At 49.0% G+C, this 19649-nt stretch overlaps 2 protein-coding genes across 2 annotated transcripts; one reads left to right on the top strand and one right to left on the bottom strand.

Moving 5' to 3' along the window:
* Window positions 1-391: 391 nt before the first annotated feature.
* On the bottom strand, window positions 392-5129 carry LOC115599849 (translation initiation factor IF-2-like). The gene is made up of 3 exons (XM_030466669.1): window positions 4843-5129; window positions 4002-4786; window positions 392-702 (listed from the first exon to the last, which is right to left on the bottom strand). Exons 1-3 carry the CDS (start codon window positions 5127-5129, stop codon window positions 566-568), a joined length of 1209 nt encoding a protein of 402 aa, XP_030322529.1. The 3' UTR covers window positions 392-565.
* On the top strand, window positions 5051-18449 carry GNA11 (G protein subunit alpha 11). Its single transcript, XM_030466294.1, has 7 exons — window positions 5051-5263; window positions 9407-9591; window positions 9859-10013; window positions 10989-11117; window positions 11756-11885; window positions 12617-12770; window positions 14063-18449. The coding sequence occupies exons 1-7, from the start codon at window positions 5128-5130 to the stop codon at window positions 14251-14253; spliced, it is 1080 nt and encodes a 359-aa protein (XP_030322154.1). The 5' UTR covers window positions 5051-5127; the 3' UTR covers window positions 14254-18449.
* The last annotated feature ends 1200 nt before the right edge of the window (window positions 18450-19649 follow it).

Here is a 19649-nt window from a genome sequence, read left to right as displayed (position 1 = left end):
TTATCTTTCCCTCCCTCCCCAGCATCGGGACCACTCTTGAGTCCTAAAACCTAAAGCTGTCTGACAGCCCCTCGACTGCCAGGAGGGCATGGATGGCTGTGCTGTCCCTTATCACCCCTCTTATCACAGAGATTATTGGCGTTTTATATTAAAATTTCTCCAGATAGCTTAATCTACCAGATGCCTGGCACGGGCTCAGCCAGAGTGATTTACAAAGCAACCTGGCTCTCCAGCTTCTCACATGTGGGCTCTTTCCTCCTCTCCCTCCCCACCTCCAGGCTCTCCCCCCCTCTGTTACCAACCAAGGGCTGGGATGAGCCATGGGGCTGCTGCACACAGGAGGGGTCCCCACTTGTGCTGTGGCCTTTGTTTGAACTGCAGACAGGGAAATTATCATCCTTTTTACCAGCCAAAAAGCAAGGAATGGTTCACACTCCCTGCAGGAAGCAGAAAAGGGATGGTGCAGATGAGGTACAAGGAGGACACACATGGCATTGCCTGCTCCAGGGCTTCCAGAGAAGTTTCTGGCTCCAGGTGGAGCCTGTGAGGCCCTGGTGGGAGATAATCAGGAAGTCTGAAGATGTAACATGGTCAGGAAGTCCAGGGGAATCCACTGATCCTTTGAATATGAGGAAGCTCCTGGGCTGATGGGTTTCCAGAAGCAGCATTTGAATCCCTCTGTATGTGAAGCAGAGACTGAACCTGATGGAGAGAGGGAACAGCAGAGGCTGGAATGGGCAAGGGAAGGGTTTCTAGACCTGGCTGCTGTCTCTCATGGGCATGGCAAGGATCTCACCTCTCTCCTCCATTTCCCTTGCTGGACAAAAGGAGATACCAATTTTAAGGTCAAAAGGGATCACCCATGCTTTCATCCTGCTTAATGTGAGGCAGATAATCCCTCCCCTGTATCACATTCCTCCTGCCCCTCTGCAGGATCAGTTCTCATCTGCTGCATGGGAGGTCTGGCAAATGAGTATTTGCAATGATTTCTGAGATTTTCACAGACAAGGCAGATTGCTGCACCCTTAAATGTCTTCCTGTACTCAGCCAGTTTCGCAGCACTGCATTCCAGGTAGGGAGAACATTTCTTCCTGACCTCAATTTATGACAAAACACTGAAGCATGAGGCTGGATTGATTGCACAAGGAGATTGTGTCTTAGTAACTCGTGTGAATGCTGCAGCAGCTGTGCTAATTCATAAGTCCTTTTTTCTGAAATCTATGTGCAGGTTGAGTGCAATTAAATGATGTGCTTTGGGATCCTAGGGGATGAAAGGATCGGAGTAAATGCAGGTTTGTTACCCTGATTTACTGTGCACTGAGCCCACCTGCAGCAGCCATGACAAAACTTAGGCAAAGCAGAAGGTTTAAAAAAGTGTAACCCAGCATTTGCTGTCACAGCCTGCATCTGTCACTGTGTTTGATCCGGGTGCCTTTCCCCCCCTTTTCAGAGGGGTCACGTCTCCTCCTGGCATTTTCCTGTGACAGGCAATTCAAAAGCCTGGAAAAATAGTTTTGGGGGAGGCCAAAGCATTTGACACCTGCTCTGCAGCAATAACACCTGGGGTGCTCAGGCTTTAGGAGGCCACCTCATGCACCTTGCAGGTATCTGCTGGGTCCTGCTCAGCACTTACAGCCCGGGCCCTGCTGCACAGGGAAGGAGGATGATGATGCAGGGGGAGTCCTGGTTTATGCAAGGTTAGCACTAATGCCACGATTTTACTGGTGTAAAAGTGCTTTTATCCATCAAACGAGACATTGCTTTCTGGGGATGGGAACTGCTGACCATGCGCTGGCCGGGAGAAGGTTAAAGAGTGGCGGGGGGAGGGGGGGTCCGATCCTGACCCGAAACCCCTGGGTCAGGAGGGGAGGGAGGAGGTGTTGAACGTGTGGAGCCGGCCGGAGCTGTGCTGGCAGCATTCCCGCAGCTTGCTGGTGCCCTCCTGCGGGAGGCGAGACCGGCGGCGGGAGCTCCGCGCCCGGGGGGCGGTGGCTGCGGGGACCCGCGGAGGGGTGCGCGGGGAATGAGGTGCTGGGGATGAGCCTGCCCGGACCTGCTGGGTGTCTCACCCAGAGGGTCCTGGGCTCTCGGGGGGGCTCGGGGAAGAAACACCCTTCCCAAGGACTCCCTAAAGGAATGGGGGTCAGCTCTGTGCTTCAAACTGCTGAGAAATGTGGGCCATGGGAAGAGCTGCTCTGAAGGGGCCTGGCAGGCTCAGGATCAGCTTCCTGATCAGGCTTGTGAAGTCCTTCATGCAGAACCAGAGAAGCTACATGGAAACCCCAGCACCTCTTGCCATCCTGCTGGAAAAATGTTGTCAGGAAGACCCCCGAGGAAGGTGCTGAGGGGAGCAAATCCTGCTGGAGAGGGTGAGGATGCCTGGGAGTCTGTGACATCCCTGAGAGCAGCAAAGGAAGGGTGAGGGGAGAGGGACAGACACGGTGACCCAGGTGGGGCAGGGAAATGGAGACGGGGGCTGGAGAATTTGCAGAGCACAGTGGTGACAAAGCTGAGGGAAATCCCACTGTTTTCTGAGTGAGCCCTCTGAGCACTGGAACTTCACCATTAGGATGGAAAGGGGAGGAATGGACGGGCTTGTTGCTAGAAGATGAGCAGTTCTGTCATTCAGAAATTGATAATTTCATCGAGATCCATCAGAATTGATGCCTGTTAGCAGGAACCAAGCAAGGGATCCAGGGGATGGATGCAGATTTCATTGCTCCTTTTCTTCTGGCAAGCTGTGAAAGTTTCTTTGGGATCCTCTGGCCTTTAGATTTTGATCCTGCCCGGGGGAAGTTTACCAAATGATAACCTTCAGCATACAGCATCTTGGGGTTCAAAGAAGCCAAGCAATCCTAACTAGGGAACTCCCCAGCACGCTCCTGAGACACAACATCCAGCTTGAACTCACAGCCTGGGGTTGTGCAAAGAGGTTAAGTGACTTGTCTAAAGCCAGAGCAGTGTTGCAGGGTTTATAGGAACTTAAGTCTTGCTGCCTCCCTGAGTGCCATCCACAGATGGAGTTCCAAAGGACAGAAGACCATGCTGAGGTCCCCCCTGTGGCTTTGACTCCAGGTGTCCTGAAACCTCTGTAGAATAATTATTGGTTACCAAAGCAAAACGACTACACCTGCATCAAAGAGCAGGAGTGAGGGATTAACAGTCCCCTCAGATGGGGGGGATTTGGAAGAGAAAGTAAAAGAACATAAGAATGGGAGGTATTGATGCTGTGAAAGGCTATGAAGAGACCAATGGAAATTTAAAAAAAAAAAAAATATATATTTTAATTGAGTCCAAGATCTTGCAGGAATAGCACAGGTATAAGAGGAGCAGGTGGAATTTAAGTGGAAAACAGAACCTGTTGTATCTTGTGTTTCTATCTCAGCCAGACTGCCATGAGGTAGGGACTGGCAAACCACAGCACAAGGCAGGTCACAAGGAAGACAGGTATGTACCAGCTCTGCCGTGCTTTTTTGGACCTTCAAAAGGACTGGTTATTTGCAGACCTTCAGGCAGAATTGGGAAAGGTGAGTGAGCCCAGCCCAGGCTGTGTGGGAACACGCTGCAAACACCCAATGGGCAGTCCATGAAGACTCCAAAACACAGCAGAAAAACAAGAGACTGGAAAAGCCGAGGGGTTAGGGAAGTTGAGACAAAGAAACACCAGATGGAGCAAGAGAAACCAAGCCAAGGGGAGAAGCTGTGCATCTCTGTACCTCGATACAGAAAAAGAGAAACTTCCGAATTTCCAGAACTCGGTATTTTTTTCTGTATGGAGGGCACCCTGGTAATGCCACACCCCAGGAAAACGGTTCTGGGGTGACAGGGACACGGGGATGGGACTTGGTCTGATTTGATATGCACTCAGCAGCCTCCTCTGCTGCCATCCATCCCTCTTCTGGAGTGTCTTGGGATGAACTGAGATTGGGAAACCGACTCTGCAGGTGGAGGAACAGACCCCAGGCAGCCCTGGAAGGCCGAGTGATGGCTGTGCAGCTCACCAGTGGCCGGTGTGTGTCCAGCTCCTCTGCTGGGGAGGCTCCCACGGGCCACGAACACGCGGGATGAACACACGGCCGTGACCCGGACGAAGCACAGCAGCTGCAGGATGGGGCTCCCCGGGCAAGAGGGACCCCGAACCGGCACCGGGGACAGCGGAGCTGAAGGCAGCCGTGAGACCTGTCTGGACGAAGGGCTCGGAAGTGGCACTCGGATCGCCTGACCCACGGGTTCCGTGCCTGCCCCGCTCCGGTGGGACAGCCGGGGGAGGGCAGCGGACAGAACCGGGAGCCGCCGGGCCGTTCTCCCCCCTCTGCACCGTGGCGGAGAGAGACCGCGGGGCTTAGGACTGACGTGGGCAGCCCGAGCAGGGCAGGGCCGGGCCCGGATGGCTCCGCCGAGGCGGTGCGGGGCACCCTCGGATGGCGACTGTCCTCGGGAAGAGCCGCGAAGCCCCGGGCCCGCCCTGCGCCGCCGTCCTAGCGGCCCCGAGGGCCCGGCGGGGTCTGGCGGCGGGGGAGCGAGAGCGCAGCGCGGCCCCAGCTCCGCGCTCGGCAGCCCAAAGGCCCCGGTAGCCCCGTGGCTACCAGGCCCCGGCCGCCGCCCCCGCCCCGCCCCGGGCACCCTGTTCCGCCACCGTCCCACAATGCCCGGCAGCCCCGCCCCGCTCCGCAGCCGCGCAGCCCCGCAACCCCCCCGGTCCGCAGGGCCCAACTCGCGCTCCGGTTGGCCGCGCTGCCCCGCCCCGCAGCACCGGCCCCGCCCCGCCGGCCGCCGCGCTCCGCCACTGGTGCGGGCGGCTGTCAGTCAGCGCTTGTTTTCGGCGGCAGCGGGTTGGGTTGCGCCGGCTCGTCGTTGGCTCGGCGGGGCCGTGCGCGGAGGGAGCGGCGGGCGGTGCAGCCGGGAGAGGGCAGCGCGGAGGGGGGCGGCGGCGGCGGCGGCGGCGCTAGGCCCGGCCGCAGGAGTCGGGGCTGAGGCCGGGGCCGGGCCGGGCCGGCGCCGCGGAGGGCGGGAGGGTGGGGTGGGGAGGGGTCGCCGGGAGCGGGGCCGGGCCGCGCTCCCGGCCGTGCGGAGGACGGTGGTCGGTGCCGGGGTGGTGGCGGGGGGCGTCCCGGCCGCGGCGCGACCATGACTCTGGAGTCCATGATGGCGTGTTGCCTGAGCGACGAGGTGAAGGAGTCGAAGCGCATCAACGCCGAGATCGAGAAGCAGCTGCGGAGGGACAAGCGCGACGCCCGCCGCGAGCTGAAGCTGCTGCTGCTGGGTGAGGAGCGCCGGGCCCGGCCCGAACCGCGGGGCCGCCGATCGCGCCCTGGGGCCTGGCCCGGCTCCGGGACGGCGTCGCCGCGGGGCTTGACAGGTCCGGGTGGGAGCGCGGGGCCGCCGCGCCCGGGTTGCGGCGGGGAGCGGGTGTGGCGGGGAAGCGGCGGGAGCAGCAGCGGGAGCGGTCTCCGCCTCCCGAGCCCTGCGCTCGGGCTGGCCTTCCTCCGGGTGCCGGCGCTGCCCGCCTCGTGGGCCGCCCTTTGTTTGCTTTTTATGATTCCTGCTCTGTCAAAACGGGTCTCGCCACGGGCAGGGGCTGCGGGGCTGCGGCCGCGGGTCCTGGGTGCGGGCAGAGGCCAGAGCCGTGTCTGGAGGAAGCGCTGCCCCGTTCGCCTTCGCCGGCGGAACTGATGCTTCCCGGCAGTGCCCGGGAACTTCTGGGCCTTGGGCGAACATCTGTGGAAAATTCATCCCCAGCTCCTCAGCCCCAGGGTTCCTCGGAAGTGTCGGGAGTGGGAGGGGAGGGGAAGCAGCCAGAAGGTTGTGTCTGATGTGGAAGTGGCTGTAGCGTGACCCTCGGAGATACCTGTGATCAGGTGTAGGTGTTGGATGGAAACGTGGTTGTGTGCTGTGGTAGTGCAGAGGGAGGACTCTTCCATGGTTTGCTGAGGTTAGCAGGGATGTGGAATCAGTTAGAGGAGCAGCCAGCTAAGGTTTCAGCTGTTCACATTCTCTCCAGCATGAAGCTGGATGGTAACGTCCAGGTAACCCCACGTTACACACAGATGTCATGGGGACTGTGACTGACCATCACTTGTGTGTGTATCCTGGTTGGTGTCTTCAGTCCTGCATCATCTCAAGCTGAAATATGAAAAAGATCAGATAGTCTGAGCTTGTTCACTTGGAGTCTGTCTTGAATTGGTGAATGATGAGGCACAGGTGAAGAATTAGGATGATTGTTGCTAAAAAAAAAATGAATAAAGGAGAACTTTAGGCCACGTCCACTCAGTCCTTTGGAGATCTTCAGTACTGATGTTGCTGCACAGTGATAATTTTCAGTGAAGGCCAGGGCTTTCCTGCTCCCCACGGGTCCTCAGCAGTGAGCATGTTGCTGTTCCTCAGGTAAAAGGTAAAATCGAGGACTTGACATTTCTGCTCTCTGAAGCTGCTGTGTCAGTTGCTGTAGGGCTTCTTGTAGCAGAGGCAGTGTCTGTCTCCCTGTCATGCTTCCTGAAAGCAGTCCCACAGAAGCAGCTGTTTCAAAATAGGTTGGCACTATAGGATAGATCTGGGTTAAGAAGATCCCACTGGATCTAAAGATTTCACTTTAGAAATCACGGAAATTGCTTAAGAATCCTTTCTGCTTTTTTAAAAGCTACCCTTAAGATTCAGCATCAGATACACGAGGAAATAATCTGTGTCAGGTGGTTAATATTGGTTAAGTTATTTATTGGTTAAACTTGGTGTTTACTTGATGCTTTTTTTTGGCTGCAGCATTGCACATAACCCCCCTTCAGCTGTGGTTTTGTGTGTTCTCCTTGACACAACTCCTGATTGCAGGGATTTCATCTCTTTTGCTCCTACTGTGTGCAGTTCCTACACTCACAACATCCGTGATTTATGGGGGAGGGGGCCATCCTAAATCCTCAAAATTCTGACAAGAAAGCCTGTGTAGAGGGAGTTCCTGCCTTGTATAAGTTCTGGTAATTTTTGTTGTTGTTCTTGCCATATCTAGGGACAGTTTGTTGATGCCTGTAACAGAAAACTGAGGAGTAACAGTGCTAAGCAATGATTAGCAATTACAAGAAATTTTGTTTCAAGGTATTGGGCATTGCCCTCTGGTGGATTCATTCCTCTTCCATTGGGTGGGGACAGAGGAGAGGATTTAAAAAATGATTTGTGGTTACACCTGGAATGCATTTGACTGAATAATGTATTTAAAAGGATCTGTCAGATACTTGGGGGTCATCAGTAACTTGCTGTGAACTCTGCTGCTGTTGTGTGTTGACAGAAGTATTTTTGATGGCCTCAGTAAGAGCAAGAGGCATCTGAAAGAAACAAACCTAAAGAAACAAACCCCAAAGACCCCCAAACTAACCAAACTAAAGAAATGAGTGATGAGTGACAGGAAGAATCTGTGAACTCAAGTTTTGAAGTGAATGGCTGGTGCTGAGGTTTCTCTGATGTTTTCATTATTGGCACCTTTTGAAGCCCCATTTTTTTTCATTTTTTTATTTTATTTATTTTTTTTTTTTTCTTTCAGTTTTGGTCGCTGTGGTAAAAGAGAAGGAAATATTTCTCACCACAGAGAAACCACAGAAGATTTCAGTTTCCAGTTTCCCCCCCCCCATTTATGGCCTAGCTTTCTGTTTGAGATGGAGACAGTTTGCTCTGGTGTTTATAATGTTCATTTCTAACTACTCTGACACTGTCAGTTCTCCGAGATGGGGAGAATTTGTTTATTTTAAACATGCTGCTTCTAGTCCTGTGCTTGTTGCTATTATTTGAGCATATTTATTTGTTTGCCTTTTAGCCTGGAACGATAAACATGAGTAATTGAGGATCTACATGTGACTGGTGATTGTGTATTGTGATGAATGAGATCCTGTCTTAAAATATCTGTGTCCTGGTGTGAGGCAAGTACCTGGTGGAAGCCAGGGCTCTGTCATCATGCTCCTTTCTAACTGCAGATCAAATGGATTTGTCACTCATGCTGTGCTTTTTAGTGTTTGCTCTCAGTAGCCAAGTGAGCTGGGCCACTGTATTGAAAAGAGATGTTTGGGTTTTTTTATGTTTGGTTGGGTTGTTTTTTTTTTTAATATATTCTACAGATCAATAGTAACTTTTCAGTGTTTGACCAGAAGTGCTCAACAGAAGTGTCAGTGGATGTGTTCAGGCTGTTGCTGGTGGGATGGAGTGTGGAGGTTTGCTAAGGTGTGACCCGTGTGTCCCCTCCACAGGGGCTGCTGTGCATGGATGGAGTGGAAGTTGCTGGATTCTTGCTTTACTAACCAGTTGAATTTTGGCTTCAAGAAGGCTGTGTAAGGGCATGGACCCTTCATCTGGTGGTGTTTTGATCTCACCCTCTGTTAGAAACTTCCCACTGCTTTTTTATGTTGCCCCTTGGCCTTCACATGTTCAGTGACACTTTTCTGGGGCCATAAATGTAGGAGTGGGAGGCCCTGCCCAGCTGATGGTGCAGGAAGCAGGCACTGCAGGGCTGGACTGTTCCACCCTCTGCTCTTACCCTCCCTGTGCACTGTGACCCAGCTTTGCAGGGGCACTAAAGCTGTGGTGTCACCAGGAAGAGGTGGTGGCTGTGCCAGGCAGCTCGCTGTCTGTCAGGGACCCAGACCAAGTGCAGGCAGCTGAGAGCAACATCCTCCTGTTCTCCTCAGTCACTGGTTTCACTCCCTGCTGCCCAGAGCCTGCAAGCAGTGCTGGGGATACCTCCCCACCTTGGTAATTGTCATTTCAGTCCTCGGGAGCAAACACGTTTGCACACTGGTTTGTGGTGCTAGGCAGGTGCACTTACTGGTGCACATCAGATGGAAAAGCAAGTGTTTCCTGGGGCTCTGCTCTCCTTCAGAGCTGTGTTCAGTTCTTTCCTATCCAAAGACACACAGTCCGTAAGGTAAAGAGCGTTTTGTGCCAGATCACAGTGAAAGAAAACTCTCTTTGCTGTGCAGCTGGGCTTCCCCCAGCACGCTGACTGTCATCACACCTTGCAGCACTCACCAAGCTGGGGAGCTGGGCCCTGTGGCTGGTGCTGTGGCTTTAGCATCTTGCTGGAGTATCTGGGAATAGGTCAGGTGTGACGGACAAGGGCCTCTTGACGCAGAACGTGTGGGAGTGGCTGTAACGTGAGATTTGGGAGAAGTACCAGAGCTGCTTTTGAAGGCTGCTGGAAAGGACAAGATGTCTTCCTTCTCTGCTGTGAGGTTCGTGGTGGGGATGAACCCAGCCCATCCAGGTTGTCTTTTAATATTCTGAAAAGCTGCTAAAAACGAGGTTGGGAACGGCGTCGAGTTGGGGTTTAGTGAGAGGAGCTGTGGGGTGTGATGTGGTTGGGGCTGACTTGATTTCATCTGTAGCCAGCCTTGGTTAGGAGAGCTCCTAACTCTCTCTCTCTTGCATTCCATAGGCACTGGGGAGAGTGGGAAAAGCACCTTCATTAAGCAGATGCGTATAATTCATGGCTCAGGCTACTCTGAAGAGGACAAAAAAGGCTTCACCAAGCTGGTGTACCAAAACATCTTCACTGCCATGCAGTCTATGATCAGGGCCATGGAAACCCTGAAGATTCTGTACAAATATGAACAGAACAAGGTAAGTTTCTCACAGTTTTCACGTGCATCCCTAGGCAATGGGAATTCTGGATTTTGACTCCTAAGTTCCTGTCTAGTTTTTTTTGTGTGTGCGTTTTGCTTCTTTAATGCTTAGTGCCTTGTATTTTCAAGTGAAACAGCTTGGAGCTGATTTTTAGCAACTGTTCATAGGGACTGGATGGTGCACCAGGAGTTCTTGAGCCTGAGCACCTGCTTTGCCTTTGGAGAGGTTCTGCAATCTCAGTCTCTTTTGCTTTTCAATCTCCAGGCCAATGCAGTGCTGATCCGGGAAGTGGATGTAGAAAAGGTCATGACATTTGAGCAGCCATATGTAAGTGCAATTAAAACATTGTGGAATGACCCTGGAATACAAGAGTGTTATGACAGGAGAAGAGAATATCAGCTTTCTGACTCAGCTAAATAGTAAGTGCACTGGTAGTGATGGGCTAATAAATAATCCCTGTACAGTGTTTTTAATTGAAGTCTGGTGTTTCGAAGAGCAGGAGCATTGCTGTCAGTTTCACTACACAGTTTGTTTAAAGTACCTTTCAGCTATTTTACTGAGGTTTGTGAATCTTGCTGGCTTTGTGTATTGGGATAAAAATCATAGGTACATGAGAGACACTTTGCCTCTCACCAGCTAGAAGTTTCCTTAGGAAACATTCAGAGAGAGCAGTAGGGGCAGGTCACTGGTTGCTTGTTTGAATCTGGATCCAGAAAGGCAAAAAGAGCTTTGCTGGAGATGGGGGAAGCTGTGTTTATTTGGGGGTAGATTTAGATCTGGAAGTTCCTCAGCATTTGCATTTTTCATGAGGGTTGGGTGATAAAGAGAGTTGTTCATGCATTTGCTTTTGGGAAATACCTGAGGCTAGAATCTCTGCCTTATGCCATCTGTGTTTGTCCTGGCTCTCAGGCAGCAGCAGTGTTGCTCTCCCTCTTCAGGTTTGTCCTTTGGTCTACAAGTGTATCTGGATGTGTAACTTAAGGGATTTATTATTAACAAAATCCAAGCCTGGTGACAGGTTTGTTTAGCAATAGGAAACCTTGGATGAAGCTTCATTCTGAAACATAACCATCCACTGTACTTGAACTTTCTCTGTAGTAAAGATTGTCTTCCACACTTGTAGTAAAGATTGCACATCTGAGAAACTTGTCCCTAATGTATCTCTTTATCCTCCCAAGGGGTGGCTGGTGAGCTGCTTTCCCCCCAAAGTGCATTCTGTGATTCTGCCAGTTTTCCCCATCACATTTTTATACAGTTCAGCTGATTTCTGCCTTCCTTGTGGTGCTGGAGGAAGACCCAAACATAGCAGTGTTTCAATGTGTATCTTTATGTGCTGCAACCTAAGGTGGTTTTTTGTTTTGTTTTGTTTTGTTTTTCCATTGTGCTTCTTGTAGCTATCTGAGCGACGTGGATCGTATCGCTACCCCGGGATATCTACCAACTCAGCAAGATGTGCTACGGGTTAGAGTTCCTACAACTGGTATCATAGAGTACCCCTTTGACCTAGAGAATATTATCTTCAGGTACTGAAGGTGTATTCATGTTACAGCTGAACTGAGAGAGGACTGAGATGGTTTCAGGGAGGATTTCTGGATTGCTTTAGAGTGTCCAGGTGGTTTGTTGAGAGGCTCGATGTATGTGCTGTGAGATGATGAAGTATCTGCTGACATGTGGGGGGGGTGGCTTGTGAAGCACCTGAGTGTGCCACCAGTAAGCCACCAAGGCTTGCTCTGGGCACATGACAGCACATGGCTTAAGAAAAGTTTGACTGAAAAAAGCTCTCTGGACAAGAGAAGTTTTGAGGTGAGCAGACGCTCTCTGAAAAAATAAAAATAGTTTGGTCACTTCACAGAGAGCAGAGTTTTGAAGGGCTTGTCTTTTCAGACTCAGGACTGCTACTTAGCAAACCAGAGCAGAATCCACCTAAAAATGGTCATGCTGATATTGGGGATTTGAATTTGGTATCAGTTGCCTATGGTCATCTCTCCAGTTTGCTGTATTTCTAGAACATGTTTTGTAAGCTTGATGGTTCTGTGACAAGCTGCATCCCCATGCCAGGTTACCTGGAACAGTAATGAGCAGCATTTGTTCTTTGGTTCTGTGTGTTTGGGTATGGAACCAAAGCTGTTTCTGTGACACTGTATGTATTTCTTTTCCTTAGAATGGTGGATGTTGGAGGCCAAAGATCAGAACGAAGGAAGTGGATCCATTGCTTTGAAAATGTGACCTCCATCATGTTTTTAGTAGCACTTAGTGAATATGACCAAGTTCTAGTGGAATCTGATAACGAGGTAAGCCAAAGAATGGGAACTTTTCAGGAGGGTGGAAGGAAGAAAGTCTGTCCAGCTTCTTGAATGTTGGTACCAAACTGCTTGGTGCCAAGTTGGATTAGCAAGTGGTGGTAGTTTTGGCCTTCAGTCCTTACTGCAAAGGGAATGTGAGCCTGACTTCATGGGTCATGATGTCCCTGGGAATGGAAAATGCACAGTGGATTCAAACCAGCTGTGCTTCTCAAGTAAACTGAAACACTCTGGAATTGCTGTGTTCTGTGTGCCGTGGGGGGCACTGTGCAAGGTGATGGCAAACTTCAGAAAATCACCCAGTCCTCTGCTCCCCTGTGAACTCCCTCGTGCTGTCACTGCTGGCTCGTTACCCAGTGACTGCTTCTTTGAAGGTGCAATACTGAGATTTTGCACTTGCCAACAGGTTTAACAAAAAGCCATTAGATAACAGCAGTGACAAAACACGTTCTCACAGTATTGTGGCCAATCCTCTCCCATGACTGCCAAAGCATAAAATGACTTTTAAACCTTTTGAGACGAAACGCTCGCCAATTAAATGAAGTTTTTGCATTTCCTTCCCATTTAGTGCTGCAGCTTGAGCCAGAACCTACCTGGGGCCAAAGTATTCTGTGTACAGAATCTAAGGGGTGGATCAATACTGATCTGAGTATGTGTGCAGGTGGCAGAAAGGCATCTTTGTGCTCACTGATGGAAACAAAGCTTTCTTTTTCTTCTTCCAGAACCGGATGGAAGAGAGTAAAGCTCTCTTTCGCACCATAATCACTTATCCATGGTTCCAAAACTCTTCTGTTATCCTTTTTCTCAACAAGAAAGATCTGTTGGAAGACAAGATCCTATATTCCCATCTTGTTGACTATTTCCCAGAGTTTGATGGTAAGTGGTTTTGAAGGAGGAACACTATATAAGGAGGAGAGGTGGTTTGGTGAAGTTGTTCTGTTTTTAAGGAAAACTCGAATCTAGAGATGGAGAAAATATCTTAATTTGAGAAGGGATACCATAAATTATGAGAAAATGTCAGAAAAATATCTTAATTGTATGTAGGTAACTGTGATCTGATTTAGTGATGAAATAATAATGATGAATTACTCCCTCCCACTCCCCAGTGTGCACTTCAAAGTATTAAATAATGAATTGTCTCCCCTGCCTGGTGCATATAACCCTGCTCACAAGTGTCTGACAGTTGGATGCTGTGCTGGGGATTTTAGCCCTTTAGCTAAGAGGTGGTGACTTGTTTTGAGAGACTGACTGCTCAAATACCCAAGTTACTCAAATGATGGTGGTGAAAAATCTCAGGTAAATTCTTCCTAGTGCGCCATCTGCAGTTGTAGGGAAACAGCATCTGTGTGACACAGGAAATCCCATCTGAAACAGAATTCCTTGGCCAAAATAGCATTTCAGATTCTTCAGCTGGATGGTAACACATCTGTCCAGGGCTGAAAGTAAATGAGAGCAGTGGAGAGTGGGATCAGGAGAGAGACTCCTTGTTGTTCTCTCATCTGTTAACTCTGTCTCGTGCTTGACAGACTCAAGGCAAAGGAAGAGTTTTTATTTTGCAAATAGCTTTCTTCTTTTAAACAGCTCAGGAAATTGCTTCTTATTTGGTGTCCTCCCACTTTTGGAGCTTCATGCCCCCTGCTCATCGATCAGTTCCTGGTCACTTCTGTTGTACCTTAACAGCTGGAGACAAGATCACATCAGGAAACTTTCAGGTTTTTTTTTTAATATCAATATTTACTGCAGCTCCTCCAGGGTTGCTGCTTGGCTTATGAATGAGAAGCAGCTCTTCAGACCACCTCTCAAGAGATGCTCCTTGCCACACAAACTGTGACAATACCAGATACCTACATAGCAGTAGGTGACTTTTTTCCTGAGGAGTTTTCAGCAAAATGAAGTAAACTCTGGCAAAATGTCCAGTTTTTAGCTCCTGGGAGTTGACAAGTCAGTTAAGACAGGCTGCATCCACCTCTGGCTGAAGCTGACCCTTGTTTGCACAACATTCACCCACGTCCAGCAGCACAAAAGATTCATCTAGATATTAGGAATAATAATAATAATAATAATAATCCCAATTTCTTCTTTGTAGCTGTGTAACCCGTGAGGAAAAAAGTGCTCTAGCAATGATTCTGAGGGAGAAACCCTTTAACTGGTTTCTTTGTTTGTGGCAGGCCCACAGAGGGATGCACAGGCAGCCCGTGAGTTCATTCTCAAGATGTTTGTGGATTTAAATCCAGACAGTGACAAAATCATCTATTCCCACTTCACATGTGCCACAGACACAGAAAACATCCGCTTCGTCTTTGCAGCTGTCAAGGACACAATCCTACAGCTCAACCTGAAGGAGTACAACCTGGTTTGACCTGCTCTGCTCTTGGCCCCCCCCCTCCTCCTTGAGAAGCTTCATTGTGAAGAAAAGCCAAAAAAAAAAAAAAAAAAAAAAAAAAAAAATTAAAAAAAAAAAAAGGGAAAAAAAAAAAAAGTTTTAATTTTTGATGATGTAATGATTGCAAATTGTCTGACCTGTGGAGTGGCAAGTGCTCAGTGTTACCCTGGAGTCTCCTGTCTCTGTCCACAGAGTAGTTGATTTCATATTTTTAACAACAAATTGCTTTTATCTCACAGTTAACGGGGATATGCCTCATTTCTTCAGCACCTTGCTTACTTCTTCATTTTTGCCAAACACCTCAAGCAGCCTCATCTTGAGCTTTCCAGTGTTGCTTAGACACTTTTTTTTTTTTTTCCTCCCCTTTTCATTCCCCTGGCATATGTAGAAAAAAATAACTTTCCAGCTGAGATTGTGAATTCACTGGACTGTGGGAGTGCAGAATGCTACTTGGTCCCTTTGCCTTGTGCTATAGGGTGCCTCTGGTGTAATTTGCTAATCCTGCTTGCTTTTTTATTTTTATTTTCTGTGCCCACCCCCTGCTTTCCCTTCCCCAGGACGTGCCCCATGGTCACTGTGATGAAACGTTGGGGAGAGGTGATTGCTCTCCAACTCTTGTGCAAAAAAAGAAAAAGGCAAAACAAACAAACAAACAACAAAGCCATCACTTTTCCATTCTTTATTATCTTCTGGTTATGAGTTATTTTTTTTCTTATCAAATAGAAAAGGTATGGAGACTGTGATTTATTATTATTTTTTTTTTTTAAATTATTGATGTTCTATACAGAGTTTGCTACGTGTTGCTATGTTTTGTTCATGGACTACAAATGATGGAAGCTCTTGGAGCAATAGCTGCTGAGCCTGGGGAAGTGCCTGACTGTAATTGCTTTTATTTTTATTTTTAATTATTTTATTCTGTGTTTCTTGTTTCCCACACTTCCTGCCCACACCACGAGTGCACGTGCCCACGAGGCTCAGTTTGCAGGGAAACTTTTGTTGAGTGTGTGACCTGGAGTGAGCAACTTCTCTATGCAGCAGATATCAAAAGCACACTGAGTAATTGTGGCATTTCAACATCAGACTTTGGCTGGATTGAAAAAAAAAAAAAAAAGTCTTTTAAGTCTCATCCCACCCTCTTGTTCTTTCCTTGCTGCTGGTAGCAAAAAAAAAAAAAAAAAAAAAAAGAAAATAGCAAAAAAAAAAAGGAAAAAGGAAAAAAAAAAAAAAAAAAGAAAAAGAGCAGAAAAAAAAGCTTTGTTTATTTCATCTTTGTGCCAGTGTGTTGAATGACTTTGTAAGAATTCCTCAGTCCTGTTCAGCTTGCAGGTTTCTAGGAAGGAGCAGGGCTGGTGGTGACAAGCTTTGGGACACAGGTAGGGTTCTTGAGGGCAGCTGTTGGAGGGAGCAGCAGTTCTCTCTCTCCTCTTCATGCATTCCCCTGAGGCTTGTGCTGCTGTGTTCTTCTCTAGAGGGTTGTGGATCCTCTTTGGAAGACTTGCACACACATCCCTGCTCCAGGGTCAGGATAACTGAGTTGCAGGAGTCATGGCTGGAGCACAAAGCTGCTCTGGAGCCCTGGCTGGGCTTGAGCAGGAGAGCTGAGACAGGCAGCAGGGTTTGCTGGTGCAGAGTGGAAGGAGTTCTGGATTCTAGGTGCCAAATGAAACTCCACAAAGCAGAAGCATGTGAATGAAGCCTTTGCACATTGGAGAGGTTTTTTTTTCCAGGAGCTTAGGCAAGGGAACAAATGTGCTGAAGGCACAGCCTGGGAGAGAACTGAGAGGCAAGGTGAGAAGTGAGTAGGGAAGAGGGAAATCCGACCCATGTGTTGTTCAGCCATCACTAATGCTTCTGTGTCAATTCCAGCGAGTAGCATTGGGTCCAAAAATTCTCTGGATCAACCAGATTGCCCCCTTGAAGGCAAGCAGGCTGCCAGTAGATAGAAACTAAATGGGCTGCACTGTTGGAGGGGGCTGTGATATTTTGTCTCTTTTGTAGACAGAGCACTACATCAGTGTTTTGCACAACATGTAAGAGTAAATCTTAACTGTCTGACATGCTTAAGATGCATTGATCTAGAACACTAAAGTATGGAGGGACATAATTTCTGCATAATTCTGTTTATAGGTCCCTCTTGTTTTCCAGCATAGCTGAGGGAAGCCTCTGTATGGCTTGGAGCACTCCAGAATAGAGCAAGCTCTGCTAAGAGTCAATAAAGAGCTCAAGTTGGAAGAGTAGCCATGGGACCAAGAGCTGAAGAGCCAGTCTGGCTGAGCAGTGATGCTGAGGGAAGCACAGCATCTGTTTAGCCCAGCCATGCTCTGGACTACACTGGGAGGAATGAGAGGGATTCCCATGTGTCAGACAGCTTTGCATCAATTTTACTGCTTTTTTTGTCTTTATGATGCCAAAATGATCCATTTTGTAGAAACTGTCCTATAAGGAGGAATTTATAATCATCTTCATGTACTCTAAGAGCTGTTCATCTGAAGCAGATGGCAGTACCAGCCCCTTCTGCTTCTGTGATCCTCTTGTAAATGGTTCACTCTACAACTACTGCCAGCGACAGACCTGGCACTGAGTTACACAGGTTCTTGGAAATAACTTCCCAGAAGTTTTGTTGTGTTTTGTTTTTCCAAGGTGAATGATGGTGGTACTTCCACTTGAATCAGAAACTTCTGTTTTTGTTTGTTTCTTTTGTTTTGTATCCTCTCTGTCTTTTTAAGAGCTGCTGCCCTGGCACAGGAGGAGGGATTTTGGCTTCTGGCTCCTGCAGAGGGACTCTGCTTTGTTACAGGCAACTTTGGGAGGCCATGGGCACAGGGGTTGAGGTGTGAGCTCAGTGGAGCTGTTGGCTTGGGGACTGACTTGGGGTGATGGTCGTGGCAAAGGGAAGGGGAGGACGTGATGCCCTGGCTGTCCCATGAGCTCCTGAAAGCTCATTCTGAATCTGAGGAGGAATGGGTCAGACTTGTACACATAATCTGGAGTTGTCTGTGGAATTTGTTGTCTGTGAGAAGACAGCAGTGTAATTAGCACCTGCTTTTCTTAGCAAGCTGCAGCTTCTGTGCCTCCAGCTTGGCCAGTGAAGCATTCCTGCAGAGCTGGTTAATGTCTCTGTTGGCTGGCCCTAGCAAAAGTGCCAAACCTTAAACCAGATTTGCCTATATCATCCTGTCTGAAAGTGAGGCCAGTCAGAGTTTTCTGCAGGTTGAGACACCAGATTGACCTCCAGAAAAGAGGTGGGATCGGGTTCTTACAGAGAATCTAGAATCCGAGGTCTCTTGGCTGACCTCTGCTCCTTGTGCACTTTTTATCTTTGTTCTGCTGAAGAAACCAACATACTTTGAACTAGGCTGAAACTTGAAGTCAGTGAGGAGACCACCATCCCATTTCTTTGCACCATTCTGTGTGGATTGGCTGCCTGGGGAGCAGCAGAGTCAGATCCCCCCCCTGCCCCTCCTGCCTCTCCCCTGCTCCCAGAGTTGGATTCTTTGGTCTCTTGTTGTTGTTTCATAGCACTGTTGGCCTTGCATTCAACTATGGTTTTTCTTCGTGTGTTTTATTGTTTATTTTTGGGTTATTTTGTTGGGTTTTGTTTGTTTGTGTTGTTTTTTTTTGTTTTAAATACTTCCGGAGTGTGCTGACCATTGTATGTACTGTACAGAGCCCAGGTTGTTAGAGTCCAGCAGAGATAAAGTGTGTTACACAGCACCCAGTTTTATAAGAGTATGGTTTGTGCCAATGCCCCTTCTTTAGTAGTGCCAGAGACTCTTTACAAGTGCCAATGTGGTGGAAATTATTTGGTTATACTTGTATATTATAGGATCCTGATTTAAGACAATTTAAACATTATCCTATTTAAAAAGATACTATATAAAATGCTGTTTTTAAACCTTGTCATTTGCAATGCATGTATTGTTGTGTGTGTTGGGGTGGGGGGAGGGAAGAGGGTAGGGTAAAGGAGTTTCTGAATAAGATGTCCAGTGTCAGGATCTATTCAGGCTCCAAACTCTCTCATTCCAGTCCAGGAGTGTGATTGTTTCTTGGAATGATCCCACTCTGACTGCTGGGCAAACAACCCTTACTACAGAAATATCTGATGGAAATTGATTTTCATATCTTTCTCCTGAAATAAATTCTCTGTTTGAAATTGGAATAAATTTTGTTCCTAAAAGCTGTGGTGGTCATGCATGGATTTCTTCTCTCCTGTCCCTCCTCTCCTCTCCTCCTGTTTGGATCCCTTGGGACCTGCATCAAACTGAAGCACAGGAGCCCTGCTCAGAAAATCAAACTGTGAGGCATAGAAACAAAGTGGTTTTGTGAGTGCAAGGTATAACCTGCAGTAACTGCAGAGACATAAAACAATCTGTACAAAGACCTCTGGGCTAAAAAGTCCCCAGGGGCTGACTGGGGGTTTAAGACTCAGGGAGATGTCACACTGACACCTTGACTCTGTTTTTTTCAGGATTTTGCAGATTCTGACTCTTCAAGGAAGAAGTTAAAGCTAATGTTGCCAGGTAACTGGGAGAACACTGGTGTGGTGTTGGCCTTTGGCAGCCTCCAGCCAGGATGCCCCTGGAGCTGCCAGTGCTGGGGTGCTGCCCCTGAGGCCTCGGGGTTTGTTCTGTGGCTCTGCAGGAGGAGCCTGGGTCCTGCCTGGGCCAGGGAAAGGAGGCAGCTGGAATCCAGGCACTTTGCTCACAGTTGTTGCCTTTCCCAAGGGCCTCTCGGATGCAGACTGAGTCAAATCCAGCAAGACCCCGAGCTCCTGTCTCAGTCCTGGCAGCTGCGGGTGAGAAGCTCTCAAATCCTTTTCATAGAATCACAGAATTGGCTGGGTTGGAAGGGACCTCAGAGATCACCAAGTCCAACCCTTGATCCACTCCCCCCGTGGTTCCCAGCCCATGGCACTCAGTGCCACATCCAGGCTCTTTGGAAATATCTCCAGACACGGAGAATCCACTACTTCCCTGGGCAGCCCATTCCAATGCCTGATCACCCTCTCCAGAAAGAAATTCTTTCTCATCTCCAACCTAAACCTCCCCTGGCACAACTTGAGACCCTGCCCTCTTGTCTTGCTGAGAGTTGCCTGGGAAAAGAGCCCAACCCCCCCCTGGCTCCAACCTCCTTTCAGGGAGTTGGAGAGAGTGATGAGGTCTCCCCTGAGCCTCCTCTTCTCCAGCCTCAACACCCCCAGCTCCCTCAGCCCTTCCTCACAGGAATTCTGCTGGATCCCTTCACAGCCTCCTTGCTCTTCTCTGGACCTGCTCCAGCACCTCAATCTCCTTCCTGAGCAGAGGGGCCCAGAACTGGACACAGGACTCAAGCTGTGGCCTCACCAGGGCTGAGCACAGGGAACTGTACTGAGT

The sequence above is a fragment of the Calypte anna genome, chromosome 28, assembly GCF_003957555.1.
Source record: "Calypte anna isolate BGI_N300 chromosome 28, bCalAnn1_v1.p, whole genome shotgun sequence".
Taxonomy (NCBI): domain Eukaryota; kingdom Metazoa; phylum Chordata; class Aves; order Apodiformes; family Trochilidae; genus Calypte; species Calypte anna.
Note: the sequence above shows the minus strand (reverse complement) of the source record. Positions and strands in the feature narration are given on the sequence as shown.